Source organism: Eptatretus burgeri, chromosome 7 (assembly GCF_056783735.1).
Source record: "Eptatretus burgeri isolate ZD-2024b chromosome 7, Ebu_testis_v1, whole genome shotgun sequence".
Lineage (NCBI taxonomy): Eukaryota > Metazoa > Chordata > Myxini > Myxiniformes > Myxinidae > Eptatretus > Eptatretus burgeri.
In genome coordinates this window covers 90,240,807-90,267,306 of record NC_140967.1, presented here as the reverse complement: position 1 = coordinate 90,267,306, position 26,500 = coordinate 90,240,807, and the positions used below count along the sequence as shown (strand labels likewise).

The following is a 26,500-nucleotide window of genomic DNA, read 5'->3' as shown; positions in this document are numbered from 1 at the left end:
TTTTGGAAAAAAATAATTTTCCCCACCCGTCGTGTCATTTTCTTCCCTGGGGGAGGGAGGGTAGAGGGGTGGGTGCAATTGCAATTATCCGACTGTATAACCATGATGTATTATATATGCACAGAAGCAGTACACGTTTTTGCTTCAGATACACAACCCGGGTTATTTTCACTTTCGCGAGTGATCGAAGCAGCGGTCTGTTACCTATACACCGCCCAAATAAAAGGATATGTCAGAGGATCATGATGCACACTTGGAACTAGATCGTTTGAAGGGCAGGTACTCCGCTGAGGTATTGATAATCATAAAGATAATAAAATGACACCACTGGCCGCTCCTGGAGGGAGCGGGTGCTTCCAGTTGTTATTAATGCACCCCAGATGATAGCTACGAATCAGGATGGTTTCCGATTGACTGTCTGCTGTGGCATCACAAATCCAATGCCTTATCAAAATAAAATGAACACCCCTGATTGTAAAAAACTTTCCTTTGACAATTTGTGATTTAAACACAAAGACAACTTGCATTAGGATCTGGAAGCATATCCATTAGCATCATACAGTGCTTGAACTCGTGAAGGTCCAAAACGATGATGTTCCGAATGATAGTCTGATCAACTTTGCCAAACGTGATGTAGATTTTGTTGCATTTCTTGTGGACTGTGTAACTTAGCAGAGGTAGGCTTTTCCACAGCTCCCAATCTGTTTTCTAAGATGTGTTCGATAGCAATCACTTCAACACTGTTGTGAATAGAGAAGAATATTCAGCCAAGTCCTTCTCTTCCAAAGGGAGGTGGTTCTGGACGCATGGCATGAAGTACCATCTCGATTAAGAATTTAATGTTTGGGTTAAGTTGGTTGTGTTTCTGTTTGCTGGAAGGAGGCAATGTTATGAGCCGTATAATGTCAGCTCGGGTTAGGTGTCACATGACTTGTCTTCACCATCTGAACCGGAAGGGCCAGGGAAGGAAAGTTAGCGATTCATGAGTAGAGTGGCAGCGACGTGGCAAAATTCGCTCCCCTTTCCCCACTCAACCCCCCTCCCCCCTTCCAACGTCAGCACGATCCCATAGCTGTGACATCACTGCCAATGCAAGCGGTGTCATCACCCAGAGTAAATCCCTCAGGAGGTGCCTCTCCTATTACTACAGCAACGCGGTGCACTACTGTAGACCTCATGGCAAGAATGAATGCTGCTATTGGCTGGAACCATGGGCTGTTGCTCGATCGGGTCGGTGACGAGAAGTCGGTGCACGACAGGCCACACCATGTCAAATGACAGACAATATTGTCAGCAGGAGAGTGGGAGCGAGTATTTGAGCATTGGCAGTGTCATTTCTCTCTCCAGCCTCAACTGCAGGCAGGACGTAACTGTGTTGGCTCACATCTCTACTGCTTGCGGAATGCTTGTGCCTTTGTATCTGCTGCCACAGCTCTTCTTCCTCTTTGTAGATGATGGTTTTCCAAGTTGTGATCTCTGCACAGCACTGTCCTATCTTGAGAAAGTTCCTCATGGACATCTGAGCCCTTTATTAACCTTGCCTGGTTCGTGTATGTATGTGTGTGTGTGTGTGTGTGTGTGTGTGTGTGTGTGTGTGTGTGTGTGTGTGTGTGTGTGTGTGTGTGTGTGTGTGTGTGTGTGTGTGTGTGTGTGTGTGTGTGTGTGTGTGTGTGTGTGTGTGTGTGTGTGTGTGTGTGTGTGTGTGTGTGTGTGTGTGTGTGTGTGTGTGTGTGTGTGTGTGTGTTCTTTATATTGTACATCGCTCCTTCCCAATTCCATATCCAGGCAATGTAAGACATCATCACCAGGTATCAAAGGAAGGGAGGACTCGGTTTGTTTTTCTTTCTTTCTTGTTTGTCCAGGCGATATCTCAGCCATCCTGAGTTATAAAGCTGAAATTTCGGGACAAAAGTGAAGACGTGCTTTGGCAAAAAATAGTACTTTTTATTTATCGATTAATCAATCGATTGATTAATCATTTAATTGATCGATTTATTAATTACTTATTTATTTTCTCTCATCTGCGCAATATCTCAGGCACTGATATTTGAGGCACAGGCACTTTTGAGTTAGGAAACGGATATTTTGACTCAACAGTGAACAAGTGATTTGCCTATAAAGGGTATTTTTTTTTTAATTTATTGATCAATTAATTAATACATTAATTATTTTGTTTGTCTGGGGATATCTCAGCCATCCTTTGAGCTCGGAAGCTGATAGTTGGACACGACAGTGAAAAAGTGATTTGGCTATAAAGGGTATTTTTGATTTATTGATTAATCAATTAATTATTCTTTTTTTGATGAATTACTTGATTTTAAAAAAAGTTACGCATTCGGTTGAAACAGTGGTGGATTTGGGATGTGCTGTTAGCCAATTGATTAAGAAATTAATTATTTTACGATTATTATTTACTTATTTATTTTAATTATGCAATTAATCAATCAATTATTGTACACCGTTCCCTCCCAATTCCGTTGCCACATGCTCCACAGCGGCATCGCCAGGCGCTGGAGGATTTATTTATTTATTTGGCATGGGGTGGTGTACTTTGAATGTACCTCTCCTTGCTTATAATTATAGTCATCGTAGCCTGTCTTCATGCACAAGATCTGTTAATTTTTGTCGCGTGCCTATATTTCTATGAAATCATTTCATGCTTTCTTTACCGCGTCCCGCTTGTTTTGGAATTATTGATGAATCCCTGGGGGTGTAAATCAGGACAAAAATCTTCATTACTGGAGTGGGATGAGATCACGCATGGAATAAGATCGCTCATGTCCACTTGGCAGCGCATTTGCCTCCAAATCAGTGAGAAGCCGGCCATCCGTGAAGCACCGCTTTGGCTTAGTGGGGCCCCATTAACAAGCACCACTTCAACACGACAATACCAGCACGCTCACTTACGTTGCCACAGGTTTGTAAGCCATTGCTACGGGTGGAGGCAGCACATGGTGCGCTACTTGCCCAATGGTTGGGGGCACACACAAGCTTGGAATGCCAATTTGTTTGCATTTATTTCCTCGTTTTTTTTTTGCTTCAGATCTTTACCACAAGGTATACTTTGTAATGGATCATAAAAGGTGACTTTCCCGCGAGCAAAAGGACGGCAGCCACAAACTCAATACCTCAGGACATGAATGGTCCTCAAAGGGGATTCAAAGGTGTGAAGCACAGTAAAGCCACGACAGGTGTCGGATTAAACTTTGTGCCTCAGCATAACAAAAGCTTGGCTAGAAATTGCAGCTCAGGAATAGTAATGAAGGAAAAAAAGAGATTTGCTCTTCTGCAGGAAGTGCATCAAAAGAACAAGCAAACGAATAGAATCATGGGTGAAGGAGAGGCATGCAAATATCAAGGAGCTTTCCACTGGAAATTCACAAAAAAAAAAAAAAAAAAAAAAAAAAAAAAAAAAATGCATTCCCTGGGTGTGGTTCAAGGAAATACATTTTTCATTCCCCGAGTGTCACCACTTCGTCGCTCTGGGCAGTTCGAGAGAAAAAGCCAAAAATCGGTAGAGAATAAAAGGGATGCTGAACTTTAATTTTAATCCCAGATGAATACAGTGGTTCTACCACACTGAGTCATTGAACAATACATTAAGATGAAACTTTTGGTGAGCCATTTTATCAGGAAGGCTTTTCCACAAATATCATCCTTGAAGTGTGAAATGACGAGACGAGAACATACTTCTCCAAGATATTCCTCTTGGTGAACCATACTAAGAGAATTAGAACGAGCGTTTACCGCAGAATGGTCGCTAAGGTATATAGAAATGTGAGATGTGCGAAGAAGACTATATATAGAGTGGTTTGATCTGAAAGTGTGCAATACATGTGTGTGTGTGTGTATATATACATATACATATACACACACACACACACACACACACACACACACACACACACACACACACACACACACACACACACACACACACACACACACACACACACACACACACACACACACACACACACACACACACACACACACACCTCGAAACATGTGGGGTGACGAGCACTCCCCCAAGCTCCATTGGACATAGTCCTACATCAAAGAGTCACCTCTAATCTGGAGGCCTCGGCCTAGCAATCAGTTAAACACATGTTCTTATAAAGTTTCCTTTTGAACCATAAGGCAATGTTGTTTTCAGTCTTGGTTTGAGCATATCGAAGCGGGAACTGACGCGCTTCGATATGCTCAAACCAAGGCCGAGAACAAGATTGCCTTATGGTTGAATATACTTCATCTTACAATCAGCACTGCAGCAAATCAACGCATGCGTTATGGTAATGACGTAATTTTACAGCAATGATGGGGGAGCAAATCAGGATCTCATTTTGCCCCTCTTAATGAAGAGAAGAATAGGGTGGGAGAGGGTTTCACGCAGGAGGTCCCAAGTTAATTTTTACGACAGTAATGACACCACTGCTTTGTTTTAATGTAGTTCTTGTGACAAACACTAACCGTCAACATCGTGAAGTTCACTCGTCTCATGGACCTACATATTTTCACATTCGACCCCGAGTGGAACTCGCTGCTAAGTGGCTGTTTCCACAGGATTGAACACTTATGTCTACACAGATTTTGCTAATAATACAATTGGCAACAAGAAATTGTGCTTTGGAAAGAACAGCAACTGCGATGGAACTCTGCGAGTGACCATACAGGAATTCCTTCATCGCCGTGATTACCCAGCAGCACATGGCTGCAAGGTCAGCGTCAATTCTTACGTGGACGCAGTGGTGCCGCTGATGTAGTGCCCCCTGTAGGTTAGAGGAGGAATTTGTAATTTGTGCATGGTGTCGGCGACAGTTCGCCGACTATTCATGAAGGACACTGTGTGGGATCTTTAATGCAAATGAACTGAAGCTGGCAAATGGGACTGAAACTTCAACGTCGATCCGAAGGACGACACACACATTCATAAATTACCCTGCATACGAAACACCAGGGTGGTAGTTTATAGATGGGTTAAGATTCAAACCCAGGTTAGACAGCTCAGAGGTGAGTGTGCATACCTCTTGACCATTCCGCCGCCCCAACCTCGATGGTGTACTTATAGGAAAGGGTCCGTTTCACGTTGCAAAAACATGCCTACTGCTCATGTGCTTATATAACACATCATGGTTCTATCGCCCGGATAATCCCATTTGCAACCCCACTTCCCCCAAAGAAAGAAAATGCTATGATGGGCAAATAAATAAATAATTTTCAAAACTTGATGGAATCAAACAAAACTTGCACAGGCACAACTTCGGGATACCCTCGATAATCCCTGAAAGTTTCAGCTTCCCGAGTCGAATCTTCTCAGAGGAGTAGATGAAACATACAAACATAATGTACAACTACTTTCCGTCCACGATATCGAAGATGGCATCACAATACAGACCAAAATGGAAGAACACAGCATGTCCAATTTCACGATGGAGATACGTACCGTGTTGTGTTTGTTCAATGGCCGCCTCATGCGGACTTACTGTGTTATCGAATCCACCTTTCTAGGGAACTACGCTTCTCTGAGAGCTATGACTTACATGGAGAGATCGAGGAGACACTGTAGGTGCGATTTCATGTAAAAGCAAAAAAAATCAACAAAAATGGACATACAGTAATTATATATTTTGATAATTAAAAAAAAAAATTAGCAAATGCAAAATCATGGGACATGTGCTCGAAGAAGAGCCATTCACACAGGAGAAAAAAAAATACCAACACTGACCAGACCAAAGTTTACACAAGCAAGTTTATCAGATTGATGGAAGGGCAATGCAGACGATGCCAAAGATTTTGGAAAACAGGGGCAACTCACCGATGGTGAGGGTGAGAAACTGCACCCCCACGCCCAAGATGGCGCTGAGAAAGTTGCAATGCGGTGGGAAGCGGAACACGTCCGTGTGGATTATCTTCCAACCATTGTCACCTTGATCAAAATCGTCGGTCACCTCGTCGTCCAGATTGTATCTGGTGGAGAAATAGGAGGCGATACACGATTATTTTGCCTCAATAGGACTTCCAAGGTTTGTTGGATGCATTAAGTGTGATGGGCGGGGGGGGGGGGGAATGGAAGGGGGGAAGTTGAAAGAAGGAGCAACAACAAAGGGGAACAAAAGGTTCCCATCTCACCTGGCAAAATCATTCTTGAGGACCCGCATGAGGATTATTACAACAAAGCCGGTGAGCAGAAACACCAACACAATGGAGTTGATCACCGACAGCCAATGTATCTCCAGGGTCTTAGGAAAAAACGCCTTGTCTCGAAGGCGTTCACCACGTTTCTCATAGGGGAGCGGGCTGAGATACCACTTCACACTATAGAAGTGTTTAACTAAGAGCTTGCCCGAGACATCGTCCAAGCTGAGGGGCTTTGGGTGCAAGAGGCGAAAAGGAAGGAGAAAATAAAATCGACATTGAGACTATAAAGCAAAACGTCATTTGGTTAATGGAGTCCATTTAGTACATGTGTGATCACTGTTGCATCATACACCACACAAAGCCAATATCCCCATTACCCTTGATCTCAAATTTATCCAGGTACCTATCTACATCCCATACTTATCCACCCCGTCCACTGCCACGAGCTTTCAGGGGACACCATTCCATGCATCGACTATTCTCCAATCACCTGCTACCTGTCCCGACTCAAACGATCTGCCAAAGGTATCCCTTAACATCTCGTTTACCTGCTATACCACCGCTCTCAATACTCTCGGCTGGATTATTATCTGATCACAGAACTTGATGATCCCTCCACGGTTCGAGGTGTTTTGTCACTTCATCTACTCCTCCTTGGCTCTTCTCTCAAAAGCCTTCCTTTCACAAGGTTTCCCACTCGGCTTGGCCTCTGCTCCTCTAAATGGTGAAGCCAAACAAACCTACCATCCCGAAGTCCATCACTGCTCACCAAACACACCATTCACATGAGTGGTTTCAACACCTCCGATATGAAAGATCAAATGGACACAACAGAAAAGACAGCAGGAAATTGGGGGGGAGACAAGTGGTTGGGGGGGGGGGACACGTGGTTGTGGGAGGGGACGACAAGTGGTTGGGGGGACGGGACGGGACGAGAAGTGGTTGGGGGGACGGGACGGGACGAGAAGTGGTTGGGGGGGACGGGACGGGACGAGAAGTGGTTGGGGGGACGGGACGGGACGAGAAGTGGTTGGGGGGACGGGACGGGACGAGAAGTGGTTGGGGGGGACGGGACGGGACGAGAAGTGGTTGGGGGGACGGGACGGGACGAGAAGTGGTTGGGGGGGACGGGACGGGACGAGAAGTGGTTGGGGGACGGGACGGGACGAGAAGTGGTTGGGGGGACGGGACGGGACGAGAAGTGGTTGGGGGGGGGACGGGACGGGACGAGAAGTGGTTGGGGGGGACGGGACGGGACGGGACGAGAAGTGGTTGGGGGGGACGGGACGGGACGAGAAGTGGTTGGGGGGGACGGGACGGGACGGGACGAGAAGTGGTTGGGGGGGACGGGACGGGACGGGACGAGAAGTGGTTGGGGGGGACGGGACGGGACGGGACGAGAAGTGGTTGGGGGGACGGGACGGGACGAGAAGTGGTTGGGGGGGACGGGACGGGACGAGAAGTGGTTGGGGGGGGACGGGACGGGACGAGAAGTGGTTGGGGGGGACGGGACGAGAAGTGGTTGGGGGGACGGGACGAGAAGTGGTTGGGGGGACGGGACGAGAAGTGGTTGGGGGGACGGGACGAGAAGTGGTTGGGGGGGACGGGACGAGAAGTGGTTGGGGGGACGGGACGAGAAGTGGTTGGGGGGACGGGACGAGAAGTGGTTGGGGGACGGGACGAGAAGTGGTTGGGGGGACGGGACGAGAAGTGGTTGGGGGGACGGGACGAGAAGTGGTTGGGGGGACGGGACGAGAAGTGGTTGGGGGGACGGGACGAGAAGTGGTTGGGGGACGGGACGAGAAGTGGTTGGGGGGACGGGACGAGAAGTGGTTGGGGGGACGGGACGAGAAGTGGTTGGGGGGACGGGACGAGAAGTGGTTGGGGGGGACGGGACGAGAAGTGGTTGGGGGACGGGACGAGAAGTGGTTGGGGGGACGGGACGAGAAGTGGTTGGGGGGACGGGACGAGAAGTGGTTGGGGGGGGACGGGACGAGAAGTGGTTGGGGGGGACGGGACGAGAAGTGGTTGGGGGGGGGGGAAAAGAGACACATTGGGGGTACATAAGTAACCGAGGGCAGAATTGAACGTGGTACCTTGGAGTCCTTGGTGCTGACATTCGCGAACACGATTTGATTGTCGTTGTACTCGATGGTGAAGTGCAGGTGAGTCCACAGGCCGAGTTTGTGAGAGTGCGGTAGGAAGCCCGTCTCCTCCAGGTAGCCCACGAAGCCCCGTAGAGGGATGTCGTCCATGACGAACTCGTAGTAGTAAAGCTCCTCGACGGCCCTCCTCAGATGGTCCAAGTCGCGCCGCTCCAGACTCAACTCACACAACACCTTGGACTCCTCGTCCTGACCAAACTTCACCTCGTACGTGGACAGGGCCATCCGGTCTCCATCGAGGACTTCGCCCAAACTCAGCCGTTTGTGTTCGATACTTTGGGGTCGGCACACCGGTAGTGAGTAGTAATGGTACGTTTCGTGCGGGTTGTGGTACGGACCCACCTTGTTCACGTACACCGGCACCGGATCTCCCACCTTAAAGTGTTCACTGCTCGAGCTGGGGATTCCGACCGTAAGTAGACCCAACAGCACGACCCGCACACACGTGGCCATGACCCAAAGGATGAACCAGACGAGGCCCGTGTGTCGACGACGATCGACCGCTCGGTGTGTACGACGTGTCGACGTGGCTTCACCTCCGAGCTCCGTCTGCCCTTTTCCTTTAATCCTCAGATTTATTGCTTTTCCCCCCCCCCCCCTCACACTCTCCCGAATTCCTCCAGTTCTCCGACAGAATACCGGGACAACGGATTCACTTTGGTGCAGGAACTCACTTTTGGACTTTGTCTAGGACGGGCAGAGCGATGTAATCAAACCAACCACCGGAAGTACGAAATTCATGTTACTTCTTCTTCTTCTTCTTCTTATTCTTCTTCTTCTTCATTATCTCAATCTTCTTCTTCTTCTTCTTCCGCTTCGCGTTTTCTCTCGACGTAAATGATGGACTCGCATTCCTCGAGGTTGCCTTCCGAGTTTCCGTAGGTTTATTTTTCGAACGACTTACCTTACGAGTCAGTTATATAATTTTATTCTTTGAATATACAAAATGAAACAAATAATGAAAATCAAATTAATTGCAATTACCGTACCTGATGGATTCCTAAAATCCTGAGTGACCACGTGTTTTTATAATTAAGTATCGTGTAAACACATTGATTTACAATTTTCATCCATCGTTTATCATTAAATTAACTTTCAACCTGAATAGTCGCTAATAAGATAGAATTAATGAGAATAAAAAACCTTGATATGAGCACGTTTCGTCATTCACCGTTTAAAATGGTTACATGAAGGTGTAAATACTCCTTTGGGTTCATATGTTTATGTTCGCAGTTCAGAGACAAGGGGGAAATTTAAAATGAGAAAATAAAGAGGAACAAGAGGGAAGTTCATGTCGAGTATCAATATCAATAAAACCCCCCACCCACCCCCCAGTCCCTGTGAATGGTCGACCATTCCAAAACCGGATTAACATTTTTGGGGGGTCTTGGACAAAAAAGGACTCCATGTTATTTTCGCCTCAAAAAAAAAGAGTTCTTCGTGTTATTTTGGCCCCCAAAAAGGCCCAAAAAGAGAGTTCCATGATATTTTCACCCAAAAAGAGGACTCCATGTTATTTTCGTGAAAAAGGCCCCAAAAGAGGAGTGTGGATTTACACCCAAAAAGGCCCCAAAAAGAGGACTCCATGTTATTTACACCCAAAAAGGCCCCAAAAAGAGGACTCCATGTTATTTACACCCAAAAAGGCCCCAAAAAGAGGACTCCATGTTATTTACACCCAAAAAGGCCCCAAAAAGAGGACTCCATGTTATTTACACCCAAAAAGGCCCCAAAAAGAGGACTCCATGTTATTTACACCCAAAAAGGCCTCAAAAAGAAGACTCCATGTCATTTGCGTGAAAAAGGCCCAAAAAGAGGACTGTGGCTTTACACCCAAAAAGGCCCCAAAAAGAGGACTCCATGTTATTTACACCCAAAAAGCCCCCAGAGGAGGACTTCGTGTTATTTACACCCAAAAAGGCCTCAAAAAGAGGACTCCATGTTATTTACACCCAAAAAGCCCCCAGAGGAGGACTTTGTGTTATTTACACCCAAAAAGGGCTCAAAAAGAGGACTCCATGTTATTTGCGTGAAAAAGGCCCAAAAAGAGGACTCCATGTTATTTGCGTGAAAAAAGGCCCAAAAAGAGAACTGTGGCTTTACACCCAAAAAGGCCCCAAAAAGAGGACTCCATGTTATTTACACCCAAAAATGCCCCAAAAAGAGGACTCCATGTCATTTGCATGAAAAAAGGCCCAAAAAGAGGACTTCGTGTTACTTACACCCAAAAAGGCCCCAAAAAGAGGATTGTTATTTTCACCCCAAAAAAGAGGATTCCATGATATTTTCTTCTCAAAATGGTCCCAAAAACACTTATTTTCACCCCAAAAAAGAGGACTCCAGCGACGGATCCAGAATTTTAGGTTGGGGAGGGGGTGGGGGGTGCAAAAAAATATGCATTGTATTGAAAAATATAATTTGGCTGGAAATTTAAAGTTAATTTCTGGTTCCGGTTAATGATCAGATTGAACTGAGGATCACCGGTTGCATGGAGAGGATTAGAGTTTGTAATGTCTGATTTGATTGGAGTTTGTTTAAGCTGAACATTCATATCCATCTTCGGTGTCCATCACACGTACATTTGTCTGTTCTTTGTTCTGTCCTGTTACGTTTTCATCAACATTTCATCAGCATGTTATGTTTTATAATCATTGTATTATCAAGTATTGTCTGGTTTCACACCACCGACGAGTGATGGTTAAGCAGAACTCGAGTGCAGAGAACCCCACAGTATAAAACCGAAACCAGCACTGAAACACCCCGAACGGTAACTCCTGGTAACTCGTAACTGGAAACGTAATATTGTCATGCTTGGTCTGGTATAGAACGTTTTAACAGCAAATGTATTTTTCCCGTGTTGACCTCGGGGCCCTGAGACCTGGGCATGGGCTCTGCATGTCCGTGCGTTAATCTGCCACTGGATCACTCATGTAGTTTGGACATTGACTGAACTGTCAAGATTAGAATTGGAATCACAGTCTTTATACAAACCAGTACATATAGATCCAAAAGGAACCTGTGAAGGAATGTGTTCTGATGTTAAAACGGTTTTCTGGTCTCGCTGGAGAACATAAACGTTCTAAAAAAAAAAGCCTGGGGTGTCTTATGGAACATGATAATCAAACGAACCTTCTCACTCATGACGTTGAAGATGCTACCAATCCTCGACTCAACTTTGGTCAGACCCCACCTTGGGTATGGGAATGTTTTTTTGTGTCATCTGTGATACAAGACTGATGGGGACAAGATTGAGAAGGTACAGAGATGGAATCATTGATTCCTGAGCTGCATCACCAACCCTCCGGGCAACGAATGGAGACACCGAACATGCACTCATCGTACTACAGGAGTCAAAGGGGTGATGCTGTTAGCGTGTCCAAGTTACCGCATGGGAATCTCAGCATTCCAGTCAATCACATTTTCACACTTTACAGCAATGTTTGACGCCATGGAAACCAAGGCCTTCAAGATCTCCTGTAGAAGGGCAATCTCCCGCGATGAAGCCGAGTCTATGGGATGGATCTATCACTTTGCCATCACAGACAGTTCGGTGGTCTCTCTGTCTTCTACTGCCTCTTTTCTGGTCGTATACCCTCTGCTCTTTCCACGCTTTGTCCCCAACCCCCAGATTTCTGCAGGGTACATGTGGTCCACCATCACTCCCTTCTGGTGAAAGTTTTTCTCTTTCTAGGATTTCTGAAAATCCAAGATCACTGCTCACCTCCACCCATTTGTTCCTTTTTTCCCCACCTGTGGAATCAACTCCCACATTCTCTTCAATCTCATTCTTTCCTCCAGGTCTTCAAGACAAATGTTCACCACCATCTCAGATCATCCCCAATCCAAAACCATGATCTTTTCCACCCCCATTAATCACACTCCACCCACCCTCTCCCCACTCCACTTAAGCCCCTCCTCCTTGCAGATTTCCAGTTTTCCCTCCTCGGAGTTTCCTTCTGTATCCTTCTTGTCCATCCCATACGTCCTTTCCTGCCCCCCATTCTTCCACACACCCATTATTTGTCCAAATCTCCCCTTTCAACTCCTCTTTTGGTGTCCCCCACCCCCTCTAACCCCCTACCCTTTGTCCTGATCCGTTCAGTGTACTAGCTCTTCCACAAGCCTTGACTCTGTATACAAAATAAAGAAAAACACACAACCACAAGAGAACACCATGCAAAATTGTTTAAGAGTAGGTCCAGACTGGAAGTGAGAAACAAGTTCTTCGGCCTGAGAGTCATAAATTAATGGAATGAACTTCCACAAAACGTTGGTGAGGCTCCAAGTCAGGGGTTCCCAAACCCAGGGTCACAATCCAAACTTGAAACCCACCCCACCACAACATCCCATTTTTGAGGGGGGGGGTGGTTTCCTCCGACAATTTTTATCGTAGGTACCAGTACCAAGTAGGTACTGGAACCATTTGAGCCACGAGGCAAATGTGATTTCAAATTTTGGGTCATGGACAAAAAGGTATGGGAAGCACTGCAGTCTAAGTGTTACTTCCTTGTTGTTAAGTTGTATATTATGTAACCTCAACTGTATATATACTGTAGAAACAAACAAACAAACAAACAAACAAAACTTTTGCCAATAACAGGGCCCAGTAACCAACGAGGTAGAAATCGCTGCAGAAAAATCACAGAAATCGCTGTTCGGAAATACGACAGAGACTAAAGGTTGCCGCACACAAGCCCATGTTCACCGACGCGACGCAACAAGACCGTCCATGATGAATCTTGTACAATCTTGTTTTGCCGGAGACTGTTGCACACCACACAACTGGTAGATGACACTATTTTCGTTAAATAAAATGGCGATGAAGGAATTCAGCAAGAGGATGAGAAGGGTGAACGTTCTGCTTTAGCACTAGTGCTGGTTCATCACCAACGGCATGCCGTGTAAGTGCTCAGACAAAGAAGCAGCCATGGAGAAAGCTCTAGGTGGAGAGGTCGACATGGAACAACTTGGTCGTAGAACTTGCTGCAGAAGATTGCTAGCTTCCAGAAGATACATCCGATACTCTTTAATGAGCTCGTGGAACAAGTCAGTCCGTTGAATGCTAAGGCTGCTGGAACTCACTGAAAGTTGAATTTTAATTGGTCAATACATTGCGGATCATCGTAGACCACCGCACACTATACGACGATGCACGACTGTTGCCAAGAACTCATCATAAAAGTTGAACATGTTCAACTTTTACGACGATCACCGATGCGCCTGAAAACTTTGTTGACGACGGCTGTCAACCGCCGCACATTACACGGTTCTGAAAAAACTTTCACAGACTAAACTGTCGCAGATGGTCTTGTTGTGTTGCATCGGCTAGCTTGCAGTGGGCTTAAAAAGCAGTAGATCTGCAAGCCCTGAGATATATTCATGTCTCTGCTGGCTGTGAGTCAGAGGTCAATAGACGTCTGGGTCGGGCCTGGGGAGTCATGGATTCACTGGATCATGGGGTGTGGCGCTGCCGGTACCTGTGCGGGAGGACGAAAGTCCGAGTCTTCAGGTCTTTGGTACTTCCAGTCTTGCTCTATGGGAGTGAGACTTGGACTCTGACCAAGGATCTGAGACGGAGACTTAATTCCTTTGGTACCAGGTCTCTTCGGAGAATCCTTGGCTATCGCTGGTCGGATTTTGTATCCAACGAGCGGTTGCTGAGAGAGACTCGGATGAGATTTGTTACCTGCATAGTCTGTGAGCGTCAGTTGCGGCTGTATGGACATGTGGCTCGTTTTCCTGACGCTGATCCTGCTCACCAGATTCTCTCAGCGAGGGAGTCTCATGAGTGGAGGAGGCCAGTGGGCCGACCACGTGCCTCATGGTTGCAGCAGGTTGACCATCATCTCAAGGAGATGGGGATGGGCCTGGCATCTGCCTGGGGGATGGCCAGACGGAGGCCCCTGGAGTACCGGCGGAAAGTGGACGCAGCAACGCGCTGTTCTGGCACATGCTCCCATACCTGACCTGACCTGAGATACACCCTCATGTACTAAAGGAAAAAGTTGGAGCATTTGCCACTCACTCACGATGGTCTTCTGAAAGTCGCTAGCTGCTAGCTCGCAGGAGTGTTACCGGAAGACTGGAAGAAGGGTAATTTAATTCTGATCTATTAAAAAAGGAGGCAGTAAGAAGTTATCTGAGAACTGTTGTCTAGTAAGCCTGACCTCGGTGGTGGACAAGCTAATGTAATTCATTGTGGGAGACGTGTTCATTGATCATCGCAAGTCAAATTGAATCATCACTGTGGTTCAACATGGATTTACACCAGTTCGGTCATTCCTGTGCTACCTAGCTGCTGTCGGAGTGTGACAGCAGACTCCCATTTTATGTCCTGCACTTGGATTTCTGAAAAGCCTTCGATGAGGTGCCATATCAGAGACTACAACGGAAAGCAAAGGCATTTGGCACTACAGACCCTCTTTTCTCCTGGCTGGAAGCATTTCTAACAAGTAGAACTCAAGAGTAGTTGTGAACGGAATGACATCGGAATGGATGGATGTTGTCAATAGCATAACCCAAGGCATCTTCCTGGGTCCCTGTGTGTCTGCTATGTACACCAATGATTTGGTGAGTACAATGCAGAATTCTGCCCAGTTCTATGCTGACGACATTATGATATATGGACGACAACATGGTAAACACCATGTTGAGATGCTGAAGGAGGATCTGACCCATGATGTGGTGGAATGGTTGTCCCAATTGCAATTGCCTTTCCATGCTCGGAAGTGCAGCATACTTCACCTTGGGTAAGGGGATAGATAGGAGAGGTTTCATCTTGGCGACCACGACCTTCAAAGTATTCAAAAGGAAACTGACCCGGGTGTCATTATTGACTGGGACCAATTTTGTTATTGACCCACCAACGATTGACATACACAGAAAATACAGCCAAATCAAATGCTCGGCCTCACACGTTAGCAGAGACACCCCACCTCTCTTGTTCAAAGTAAATTGGTTGAAGTTATCTGCCGTAAAGGATGACAAAGCACTGACGTTTCAGGCTTTACCCTTCGATGGAGCAAAAGCGGGTTCAAAGCACTAATTCTACCACTCTTGGAGTATGGAAACTGAGCATGCCAGCCCAGATCAATCACGGATATGCAAAACATTGAGAGAACAGAGGAGAACAACGAAACTCAGACCCGCTCTGAAGAATCGTAACCTTTCCGACCTGTGCCTTCTTAAAATACAAAGTACAGTACCTATCTAACCCAAAGACTGGAAGACTACACAGGACAACATTGATCCTTCTCTTCTGTACATCTAATAGTGATGATGATGAAGGCGAAGGAAGAGGGGGAAGAGATAAAGATGGCATAAATGGTGCAGGGGAAGCAGTGGGAATAGAGGGGGAAAAAGTTGTGGGATAAGAAGAAATAATTAAGGGCCATAAATGGAACAAATTAGGTAGTGTAGGGGTTGGATGAGTGCTAGAACAGACATTAAAAGTCCACAATTTTCTGTATGTAATAAGTAGAAGACCCCAGCAAATTGTTAAAAATGATTATGTACTTTAAATGTAAGAAATTCTTAAGAGGAGTTGGTTGGGGGGGGGGGCACCAAAAAGTTCTGGCATATTAATTTGGCCAAAGCTGAGCAGAGCAAGGTCGACGCTGTTTATTCCTGAGTAGCAGGGGTGTTCAGCATTGCCAGGCCACGCCGGGTCCCTCCTGCCCCTTCCCTTCCCTCATCCCACCCCCATGATGTCCTCCCACCCCACTCTTTTGGCTCCCTCCGGACTCACACCCCCCCTTCCCCTGCCTCCCCTGATTAGTGGAGGTTGGCTTTGGGGGAATCCCACTCTCTGGGGGTGTGTTTAGTGCAACAATGCAAGTTATCTCCACAGCTGACTTGTAACACCCTCTGCCACCACCAACGGATGGCACTACACGATACACATTTACACAGAGAATTTTCATTGACCTTTCCTCCCAAACTCCTGCGACTACAGATGAAACCAAGAAGCCCATGTTCACCACGAGGTCAAACTTGGTCCATGTGCCAAGTTTGGTGGCAATTGGCACAATAGTTTTGGCATGATTGGTGTTACATACAGACAGACAGACAGAAAATGACATTTGCTATTTGGATACATGATACCTACAACCCATACCTGCACAAACCGGACCTTTTGGAACACCAGCCGCATTTTCCATCCAATCATCATGTAACTTAGTAAAAAAAAAAATATATATATATATTCATGGGTAGAAACTCTTACGTTGAAAGTTTTGTGTCAATCGCTCAAGCAGTTGTGGTTAAAAGGAATTTGAAAGTGAACAAGTCTGGAGACGGCAATGGTTCACGAGCGGTATTTGACAATGTAGATTGTTTCAGAAGTCAAGGATGAGACAATGTGATAATTTTTGACCAACTTATAAAAATGATCAACATGATGTGGTACGAGTGACAGGTTATTAGCTGCAAAATGTCGAAAACCCGGTTTCATTCAACAACTTTCAAAATTTGACCTTTGTATAACGTTTAAAGGTCACAAAACAATGTTGTGGACATTAAAATAAGGAAACAGGATACGTGCTATAGCTTATTGGAGTTAGTTCGTCGAAAAAGGTCGAAAACTCGGTTCGATTCCCACAACTTTGAAAATTTGACCTTTGTGAACTGTAAAGGTCAAAGGTCAAGGATTATGACCTTTGGTGCAAAACTTCCTCTGGAACATTCCAGGAACAATATGACGTCATATAGGCTATAAGGCATTTCGCACTCCTCGGATTACCCATACTTTGATAAAATCAGCGTAAAAACAAGCTTGAAGGGGGCGCCATTGGCAAGATGTTCGAGATAGAGCAAAATGGTTTCAAGACTTTAGGTGGGGAATGACCTCAAGATTATGCATAAAAAATATTGTCATCCCAGCTCTCAAAGTTTGGGCGGTCGTATGATTTTTATGTCAAAATTCGAAATTTTCTAAGTTCGTGACCTTGTGACCTTGACCTTGGGACTAAAATGAAAAATCGAGCTCCGTGGGGCTATGCAGGTGCCATTGGGCTAACCAAATACCGAAACCCTGCCAGATTCGACAAACCCCCTAGGAGAAGATGTAAATTGAAATCGGCTACCCCCTAAAAACACGTTTTTTTGGGCGTGGCTCCGCCCATAATGGGCGCACCACGCCCATTCTCAGGAAAACACAACTAGATTATGATATAAACCTCCCACTAAAATTTTATCAGGATCAGATCAAAATCCACGGAGCTATGCTTGGGACAGACAGACAGACAGACAGACAGACAGACAGACAGACAGACACCAATAACGAATATAGTGGTTACTTACTGACTCGTGAGCCAATAAAAGTGAAAAAGTGAGGGCCTCGGCAAACGTTCCACAACATGGTCAAGGATGGTTGTGGTCTTGTGGACACATTCTACTGGTGTACTAAGGTAATAAGTAGATGATTCATCTTTAAAAATAGTCAATTAAATAATATGGTTAATAAAATCTCGGTTTAGATAGTTTACCTAGCAGAGTAGCACCGTGGTTGGATTGTAAATGGAGGGTTCTTGATGACGTAGACACACAGAATGAATGACACGTTGAAGCTTCCAATTTAGGCAATGTATGGAGAACAGTCTGCAGACTCAAGAATCCTGAATCAACTTCACAACATAGCAACCGGCTAAGTAAACCATCTTGTTTTGCTTTTTGGGTTTGTGTGTTTAGTTTGTTTTTGAGTTTGTTTTTTTTGTTTGTCGTGCCATTCCTCCTAGAGTTCTGGTCCAATTATTTCCAGACTTGCTTCAGAGGATCAGCATAACCCCGATTAATGTATAGGGGTGTTTTTATCTTGGGGTTTGGGGGGGGGGAGTACGCAAATTCTCTATGTATATGTGTATCGTGTAGCGCCGCCTCCAGGTGGTTAAGGCTATTACAAGTCAGCCTCATTTTCACAGTGCAATATTCCTGTCCCCACGTTTTCCGGTGCAGTGAGATGTTTTGAATTATATGCATTGGGTATGTTTTTGCTTCATGCACGTAACCCGGGTTATTTATTTTTCCTCTGCAGAGCTGTCAGTTGTCTATCCACCACCCAAATCAAGGAATGCATCAGAAGAACGTGTTGAATGCTTGAAACATGATTGCCCATTGGGCAGGTACTCTGCTTGTGTAACACAATACAGCAACATGAAATAGAAATGTAACAATGTATCAATATAATGTAGAGCTGGGCAGAAAGGCAACACAAGATCAATCCGAACCAAAGAGGTCGATGAACAATGTACAAGGTAGAAATGTATCCGATAATGATTATATCAGTAGCCTATAGTTGAGAGGACGTGGACACCGCATATGGCTACACCTACTGAAAGCTCATGATGGCTAAATACAAACATCATACCTGAGTTGTTAGTTGTGGTCGAAGACTGTTTAAAAATCATTATCCTAACGGGAAGTAACCACAACACGGAGAAATAAACTAGGAAAGGCAAGATGATAGGTATGTTAGTGAATTTAGCAAAATGAGGAGATACGGGGTTTGACCATTGCAGGACAATTTGAACAAAGGTGGTGACCCAATGCTGATGTGTGTTTACTACCCCCAACCACCTTACCTCCACTACCCCACCCCAACAGCCGCCTCACGCTTTCCCCCATTTCCCCTAGCTCGACAAAGATCGATCAAAGAGGACCCAGGTGGTTAAGGTGTAAATTAATTGTAAATCTATTTTGTACAAGCTTTAACAGCCCTGAAACACACGTCCTCGTAGCGGTGCAATTTATTCCACTACACAACAGCTGGTTAAGTGAGTACTATGATCTGTATCCAGTGATTTGGTGGTTTTAGAGACTAAGGTCAAATCGACAGTTGATCCCACTTGGGTCTACCAGATAATATGACCCCCATTAGCATTTCCATCTGAACCGCTGGCTCATGAAGTGGGGAACCCAGGTCCAATTCCCATATTCTGTACCATACGTGTTCACCCAGTGTCTACTCAGGTTCTTGTAATGAAAGTAAAAATACACTCATCTCTCCTAATGTCTTTGTTCGTTCTGCATGTGGTTTTATGGACTCGCAATATCCGTTCTCTCGAGGAACCCAACACGTATACAAAATTTGGTGGAGATTGGCCCAGCCGTGTGTTTTTAATTTTACTTTAATAGGAGGACAAGCTCCATTATGACATACCGTCAGCCTCGTGTTGACTGAACGGTTCAGGTTGCTGGCTTAACTTTGCAGGGTTTTGAGTTCAAGCCCTTCCAACCATTGAATTAACATCAGGTGGGTTGATTCAGCCTGTCATCCTTCCAAGGTCAGCAAAATGAGTACCAGCTTACTGGTGGTGGTGGCACTGCATCAGCGGCAGAGCGGTGCTCACGTCAGCAGATACATGATCCATAGGAAATGATGATGAATAGCTGGTCCTGTTTTGGGTTACTCTTAGATAAGATGGGATCCTCTGTAGCAACTCTGGACATAATTGGGCCAGAACTCTAGGAGGAATAGCACGACAAACAAACACACAAACCCAAAAACAAACACACAAACCCAAAAACAAACAGACAAACCCAAAAACAAACACACAACCCAAAAACAAAGATACAAACCCAAAAACAAACATACGAACCCAAAAACAAACACAAACCCAAAAACAAACACACAAACCCAAAAAAACAAACGCACAAACCCAAAAAACAAACGCACAAACACAAAAAAAACAAACGCACAAACACAAAAACAAACAAACAAACCCAAAACCAAACACACAAACCCAAAAAACAAACACACAAACCCAAAAACAAACACAAACCCAAAAAACAAACACACAAACCCCAAAAAACAGACAAACCTAAAAACAAACGCACAAACCCCAAAACAAACACACAAACCCAAAAAACAAACACACAAACCCAAAAACAAACACACAAACCCAAAAACAAACATACAAACCCAAAAAACAAACACACAAACCCAAAAACAAACATACAAACCCAAAAAACAAACACACAAACCCAAAAAACAAACACACAAACCCAAAAACAAACACAAACCCAAAAAACAAACACACAAACCCCAAAAAACAGACAAACCTAAAAACAAACACACAAACCCCAAAACAAACACACAAACCCAAAAAACAAACACACAAACCCAAAAACAAACACAAACCCAAAAACAAACACACAAACCCCAAAAAACAGACAAACCTAAAAACAAACGCACAAACCCCAAAACAAACACACAAACCCAAAAAACAAACACACAAACCCAAAAACAAACACACAAACCCAAAAACAAACATACAAACCCAAAAAACAAACACACAAACCCAAAAAACAAACATACAAACCCAAAAAACAAACACACAAACCCAAAAACAAACACACAAACCCAAAAAACAGACAAACCTAAAAACAAACACACAAACCCCAAAAACAGACAAACCTAAAAACAAACACACAAACCCAAAAACAAACACACAAACCCAAAAACAAACACACAAACCCAAAAACAAACACACAAACCCAAAAACAAACACACAAACCCAAAAACAAACACACAAACCCAAAAAACAAACATACAAACCCAAAAAACAAACACACAAACCCAAAAACAAACACACAAACCCAAAAAACAAACACACAAACCCAAAAACAAACACACAAACCCCAAAACAAACACACAAACCCAAAAACAAACACACAACCCAAAAACAAACACACAAACCCCAAAAACAAACACAAACCCAAAAAACAAACACACAAACCCCAAAAACAAACACAAACCCAAAAACAAACACACAAACCCAAAAAACAAACACAAACCCAAAAACAAACACACAACCCAAAAACAAACACACAAACCCAAAAAACAAACACACAAACCCAAAAACAAACACACAAACCCAAAAACAAACACACAAACCCAAAAACAAACTAAACATACAAACGCCAGTCCGTGAATTATAGTAAGGATTTTTACTTCATATATTGATAACCCATGTGATAAGTAAATGTGTATGTGCAGCCTGATTATATATATATATATATATATATATATATATATATATATATATATATATATATATATATATATATATATATATATATATATATATATATATATATAATCATATTATAGCATATTCAGGGTTCGAATCAGCATATTCAGGGTTCGAAAAGACTCAAAAGAGTTTTCAAAACGAGTTGAATATATATATATATATATATATATATATATATATATATATATATATATATATATATATATATATATATATATATATATATATATATATATATATATATATATATATATATATATATATATATATATATATATATATATATATATATATATATATATATATATATATATATATATATATATATATATATATATATCCTGGTGTTGGCGCAGTGGTTAGGGCAGTGGCTTGGGATCCGAAAGGTACTGAGTTCAAGCCCCGTTGGGCCACTGAATTAATACACCAGGGGGTTGACTCAGCCTGTCATCCTTCCGAGGTCGGCGAAGTGAGTACCAGTGTACTGGGCCGGTGTATACCCCGGTTAAAATAGGTGTACCATATCCCTGTGCCGTAAGAGGTGACCAGGGTTGCGTCAGGAAGGGCATCCGGCGTAAAACATGTGCCAAATCACTATGCGGATCATACGGGTGATCCGTTGTGGCGACCCCTAACGGGAGCAACCGAAAGAAGAAGAAGAATATATATATATATATATATATATATATATATATATATATATATATATATATATATATATATATATATATATACATACATACATACATACATACATACACTTCTGCAACTACAAAATATAAAAACAGAAAGAAAAGAAAACGCAGCGTCACCGCTGGGAAATGAGACCCACAGCATATTCAGGGTTCGAAAAGACTCAAAAGAGTTTTCAAAACGAGTTGAATATATATATATATATATATATATATATATATATATATATATATATAATTGCTGTCAAAGAGTGACAAAGTGAACAACTTTGTGGAACACCTTTGTTTGGCTGAGGTGACGTGGAAGGTCGCCGGAAGAACAAATGGAGTTTCATTTGCAGAGCCCTCCTAGTCCGACGATGGAGCATCGAGTAGGACCTCTCATGCGGAAGGAGGCCATTTTGGGACTCTGGGATCTCTTTGCTGACCCAGGAACAGGTGGAATCCCATATGTGGAACCCGCTCGCCATGAAACGTAGCCACCCAGAACCATGGGAACAGGTACAATCATCCCTTCCTGTGGAGGAGGCCACCCAGGACCTATTAGCAGACCCCCAAAACAGGTAATTTCCTTCAAGTGGGAGGAGGTCGTCTGGAACCCCAGGACCTCATTTCAGACCCTGGAAATATATGAGATGGGACTCCATTCGCAGAGCGCACCTGGACCCAGGAGTAGACCATTCGGGACTGTGGAACCTATTTGCAAACCACAGGAACAGGTCACTTCCTTGCAACTGGGGAAACCCTCGGACCTGATCGCAGATCCTGGCAACAGATTAGATGGAATCCCATTCATGAAGCCCACCTGGTTTCGAGAGAGGTTGCTCTGGACCCTGGGACCTTTTCACAGGACCCCGGGAGCAACGGGGATCACATCAGCGGAGTCCACCTGGCACCGCAGAGAAGCCCCCTGTATTATTTTGGCTTTAAATGTTTTTGCTGAGAGGCATACGTGAGAATATAATGTTACTTGGGGCAAAGACCTTTATTTTACTCACGTTCAACATTACAAATTAGAAGCCTTATAGACCGTTGAGTTCTCCGTGGAAGTATTTAGGTTTTTAGAAGCTACAAGGCACTCAAGGCATGGACAGAGTAAATGCACATCCTGAACCAGCCTGCTTGCTTCCTACAACACTTGCTTTTGAAGACAGAACGTGGGCTCTAAGATATGTAAGGCACTTCTGGTGCAATCTCTATAAGCAACTACACTGGCCACGATAGTGGATCCCTGTGCAACTATGGGTTAATACACCCGCTGAGACCCTGTCCCCCTTTCACCTTCAATTCCTCTGGTCATCCGTGCAATGGTGGACCCCCACATTTCTATCCTCCTGTTTCCCATTCGACCCACTTTCTGTCTGCTGATCTTTCACTACTCCTTGTTTCTCTCTTCCATCAGCAGCGATACTTGTGTATGTACGAGTATATAACTAGAAACGGTTTCATCCATCAATGCGAGATGGCTGCTCCATCAAAAGTCATCTATATGTACCTCCATTTTCGCTGAAATATTTGCTCCAGTCACGAACAGATCATGATGAAGCGAGTCTGCGGACACCATTGGCTCAAATCTTAGAATTCCTCTGCATTGGATGTGACGTAAGCATCAGCACTCCAAAAGAACATGCATTATTCAAACATTTCAGGTTTTTGAAGGTGGTGTGATGGTCTCAGGTCTCATTAACTGGTTCTGTAATCCCATTATCAGATTCACGGTTGCCCTTGTAGGTGAAGACGGCCGTTCACACGTGCCATGCAGACACCCAGAGAACAAGAATATTATAGTGAAGGAGCTGCTGTGCAGGCACCCACTGTGAGATGATAAGTGGTGTAACTTGGTGTCACTGGACATCCAAGATTACAAGATCAGACCCCCTGCTCCCTGCAGGTTCGCAGGAATTTGTAATTACCTCTGCCACCGAAGGTGGAAGGAGGTTATGTATTCTCCCCTCTGTCTGTCTGTCTGTTTGTGTGCAGGATATCTCAAAAAGTTGGGGATGGATTCGGATGACATTTGTTGGGCAGGTTGGGAGTTTGACGAGGACGAGCTGATTAGATTTTGGTGAAGATCTGGATCCAGATCCGCTTACTAGAATTATTAAGTGATGATTCTTCGACATTGAGAGACAGGGCCAAAAAACGATATGTAGCACGGTATCTCAAAAAGTGGTGGATGGATTCGGACGAAACTTGGTGGACAAGGACACATTGATTCGATTTTGGTGAAGATCCGAGAATTATTTAATTTTTAAAGTGATTCTTTACCATTGAGAGATCGGGCCAAAAACGATATATAGCATATTTCAAAAATGTATTGGGCTCAATATGTTCTCGTGGATCAGGCATTGCGTGACGGAGGTGAGCACTCTCCCGAGTGCCCTTCTAGTTTGTTCAGTGTCAGCGTGGGATATTTAGCGTCCACCAACCAGTACCGATAGGCAGGCCTTTAATGTCCATTCGATCAACGAAGCACACATTGATGCATCGCCTGTAGCGAAACACCAGGGTGGAAGCTGATAGCTAAATTGTGATTCGAACCCAGGCTACACAGGTCAAAGGTGGGTGAACATGTGACATATTTAGAGAGTCTCGGCTATCCTGCCAGCCCATTAAGTTATGTATGTATGTATATATATATATATATATATATATATATATATATATATATATATATATATATATATATATATATATATATATATATATATATATATATATATATCATGTGACGACCTCAGTATTGTCAGGTTCCAGGTTTACTCTGTCATTCTATATCTGGATTTTGAGAATCTCTCGAGCCCGATTGCGCAGGACCTGTTCACAGTTTATCACAATGCTTTCACATTTTCCTTTCCATATTGCACCAGAAAAGGTATCGGTCGGTAACAGCTCCTGCCCAGACAGTATCAATCAAAAACAAGTTGGACCAGTGTGGACATGAATCCCACAAAGACAAGATTATATCGGGCAGGCAGATAATCCTCGTCCCAAATTGTCATTGGTGAACCAGCTGGGTTTTTATTGACAATACAATAGCAGTATCTCCTGGAAAGGTCGTGGCAGTGGATAGATTTAAATGGGAATTGGATAGGTACCTGGATGCATTGGAGACAAAGGGGTATGGGGATATTGGCAGGACTTGGAGGTCACTTGTGTGTGGATGGGTGACGATACTGGGGTTGGTGGAGTGCAGGCATGATTGGCAGAATGGCCTACTCCTGCGCCACAGTTCCTTTGTACCATGGTCTTCTTCTTTTGTGTGCAGAACATGGATGTAGGTAGCATCATTTACTCGGGTGCAGCTGTGCCGCTGATGGAATGCCCCCTTGTAGATTATGTCAGGAATTTGGAACTTGTTCATGGTGCCAGCGAGAGCCTGCCTATTCTTTGCAAAAGGACAACACAGGATCTTTAACGTCCACCAACTAAAGTCGGCAGATGGGAAACCAGGTTTAATGTCCATCAGAAGTACAATGAATCACGGTGCCTGCGAAACACCAGAGTGCCAGTTTATAGCTGGGCTGAGATTCGAACCCAGGCTAGACAGCTCAGAGGCGAGTGTGTATACCTCTAGGGCCTCGGTTATCCTGCCAGCTCATCACCATGGTAATTGTAAGACCAGCTGGATTTCCAGAAACTTCTCATTGAAATCCTTAATACGCATTACTTCAGCTGGGTTTGAACCCGTAACCTCTGGGATACCAATTGTGAGCCCTCGCCACCAAGACATCATATCCGCTTCCCTGATGTTCTCTTTTAATACTGCAGAACTTTTTTTTTTTGAACGAAATCCATTCTGAAGGTCACTGACTCCAGATATGTAACTGAATCCAAAGTTCCCATTCAATATTATTCACTGTTTATCTTTTTCATGAAAACTTCCTGCACAGATTACGTAAAGGCTTATGGGCCGATGGACAGATGCCAGAGCATTACCACCATAACTTTGCCTTAAGTTGTTTACCGAGTTTCAGGACTTTAAAAGGCTCATCAAAAAACATTTGATTGAAAAATAATGAATCTCACCTTGACTACCTTTCTCATCTCAAAATTGCACAATCTCAGTGGAACTCCATCCTGTTGAGGAATGCATTATGGAGTTGTTGCTGGAAAGTGCAATCCCAAGTCATTATGGGATGTCTTTGGATGCTCGTGCATGGCAAACAATAAACCAGAGCAAACAGTGCTGCGGGAGGGGGGGACTCGGAGATGCAATTCTTTAGCATGTCACACTTGCATTCGTTTCATTTCCATTAAAGTACGCCATCTCATTTTGGATTTCGCTACGACTGTGCCGCACCATCTCCATAACATCCATGTAAGCTCTTAATGCGATTGCTCTCTTCATCAAATGAATTGCAGAATATGTTATTGGCCAATGTTTTAATATGTAAGGTGTTAATTAAATGGGTTTCTCCTCCCCCCCTTTTTCCTACTATGATTAATCTCGTGGAAGAACTTGTATGTGAAA

At 44.2% G+C, this 26,500-nt stretch overlaps 1 protein-coding gene across 1 annotated transcript in view; it reads right to left on the bottom strand.

Annotated features, from left to right (window-relative positions):
• The window catches only part of TM9SF1 (transmembrane 9 superfamily member 1), a 45,019-nt gene extending 35,955 nt beyond the window's left edge, over window positions 1–9,064 (bottom strand). The window contains exons 1-3 of the mRNA XM_085889541.1: window positions 8,235–9,064; window positions 6,130–6,368; window positions 5,816–5,967 (exon numbers count right to left, since the gene is read on the bottom strand). Coding sequence (XP_085745667.1) covers window positions 5,816–5,967; window positions 6,130–6,368; window positions 8,235–8,756 — 913 coding nt within the window. The 5' untranslated portion in view covers window positions 8,757–9,064. The remainder of the gene's footprint in view (window positions 1–5,815; window positions 5,968–6,129; window positions 6,369–8,234) is intronic.
• Between the last annotated feature and the right edge of the window lie 17,436 nt (window positions 9,065–26,500).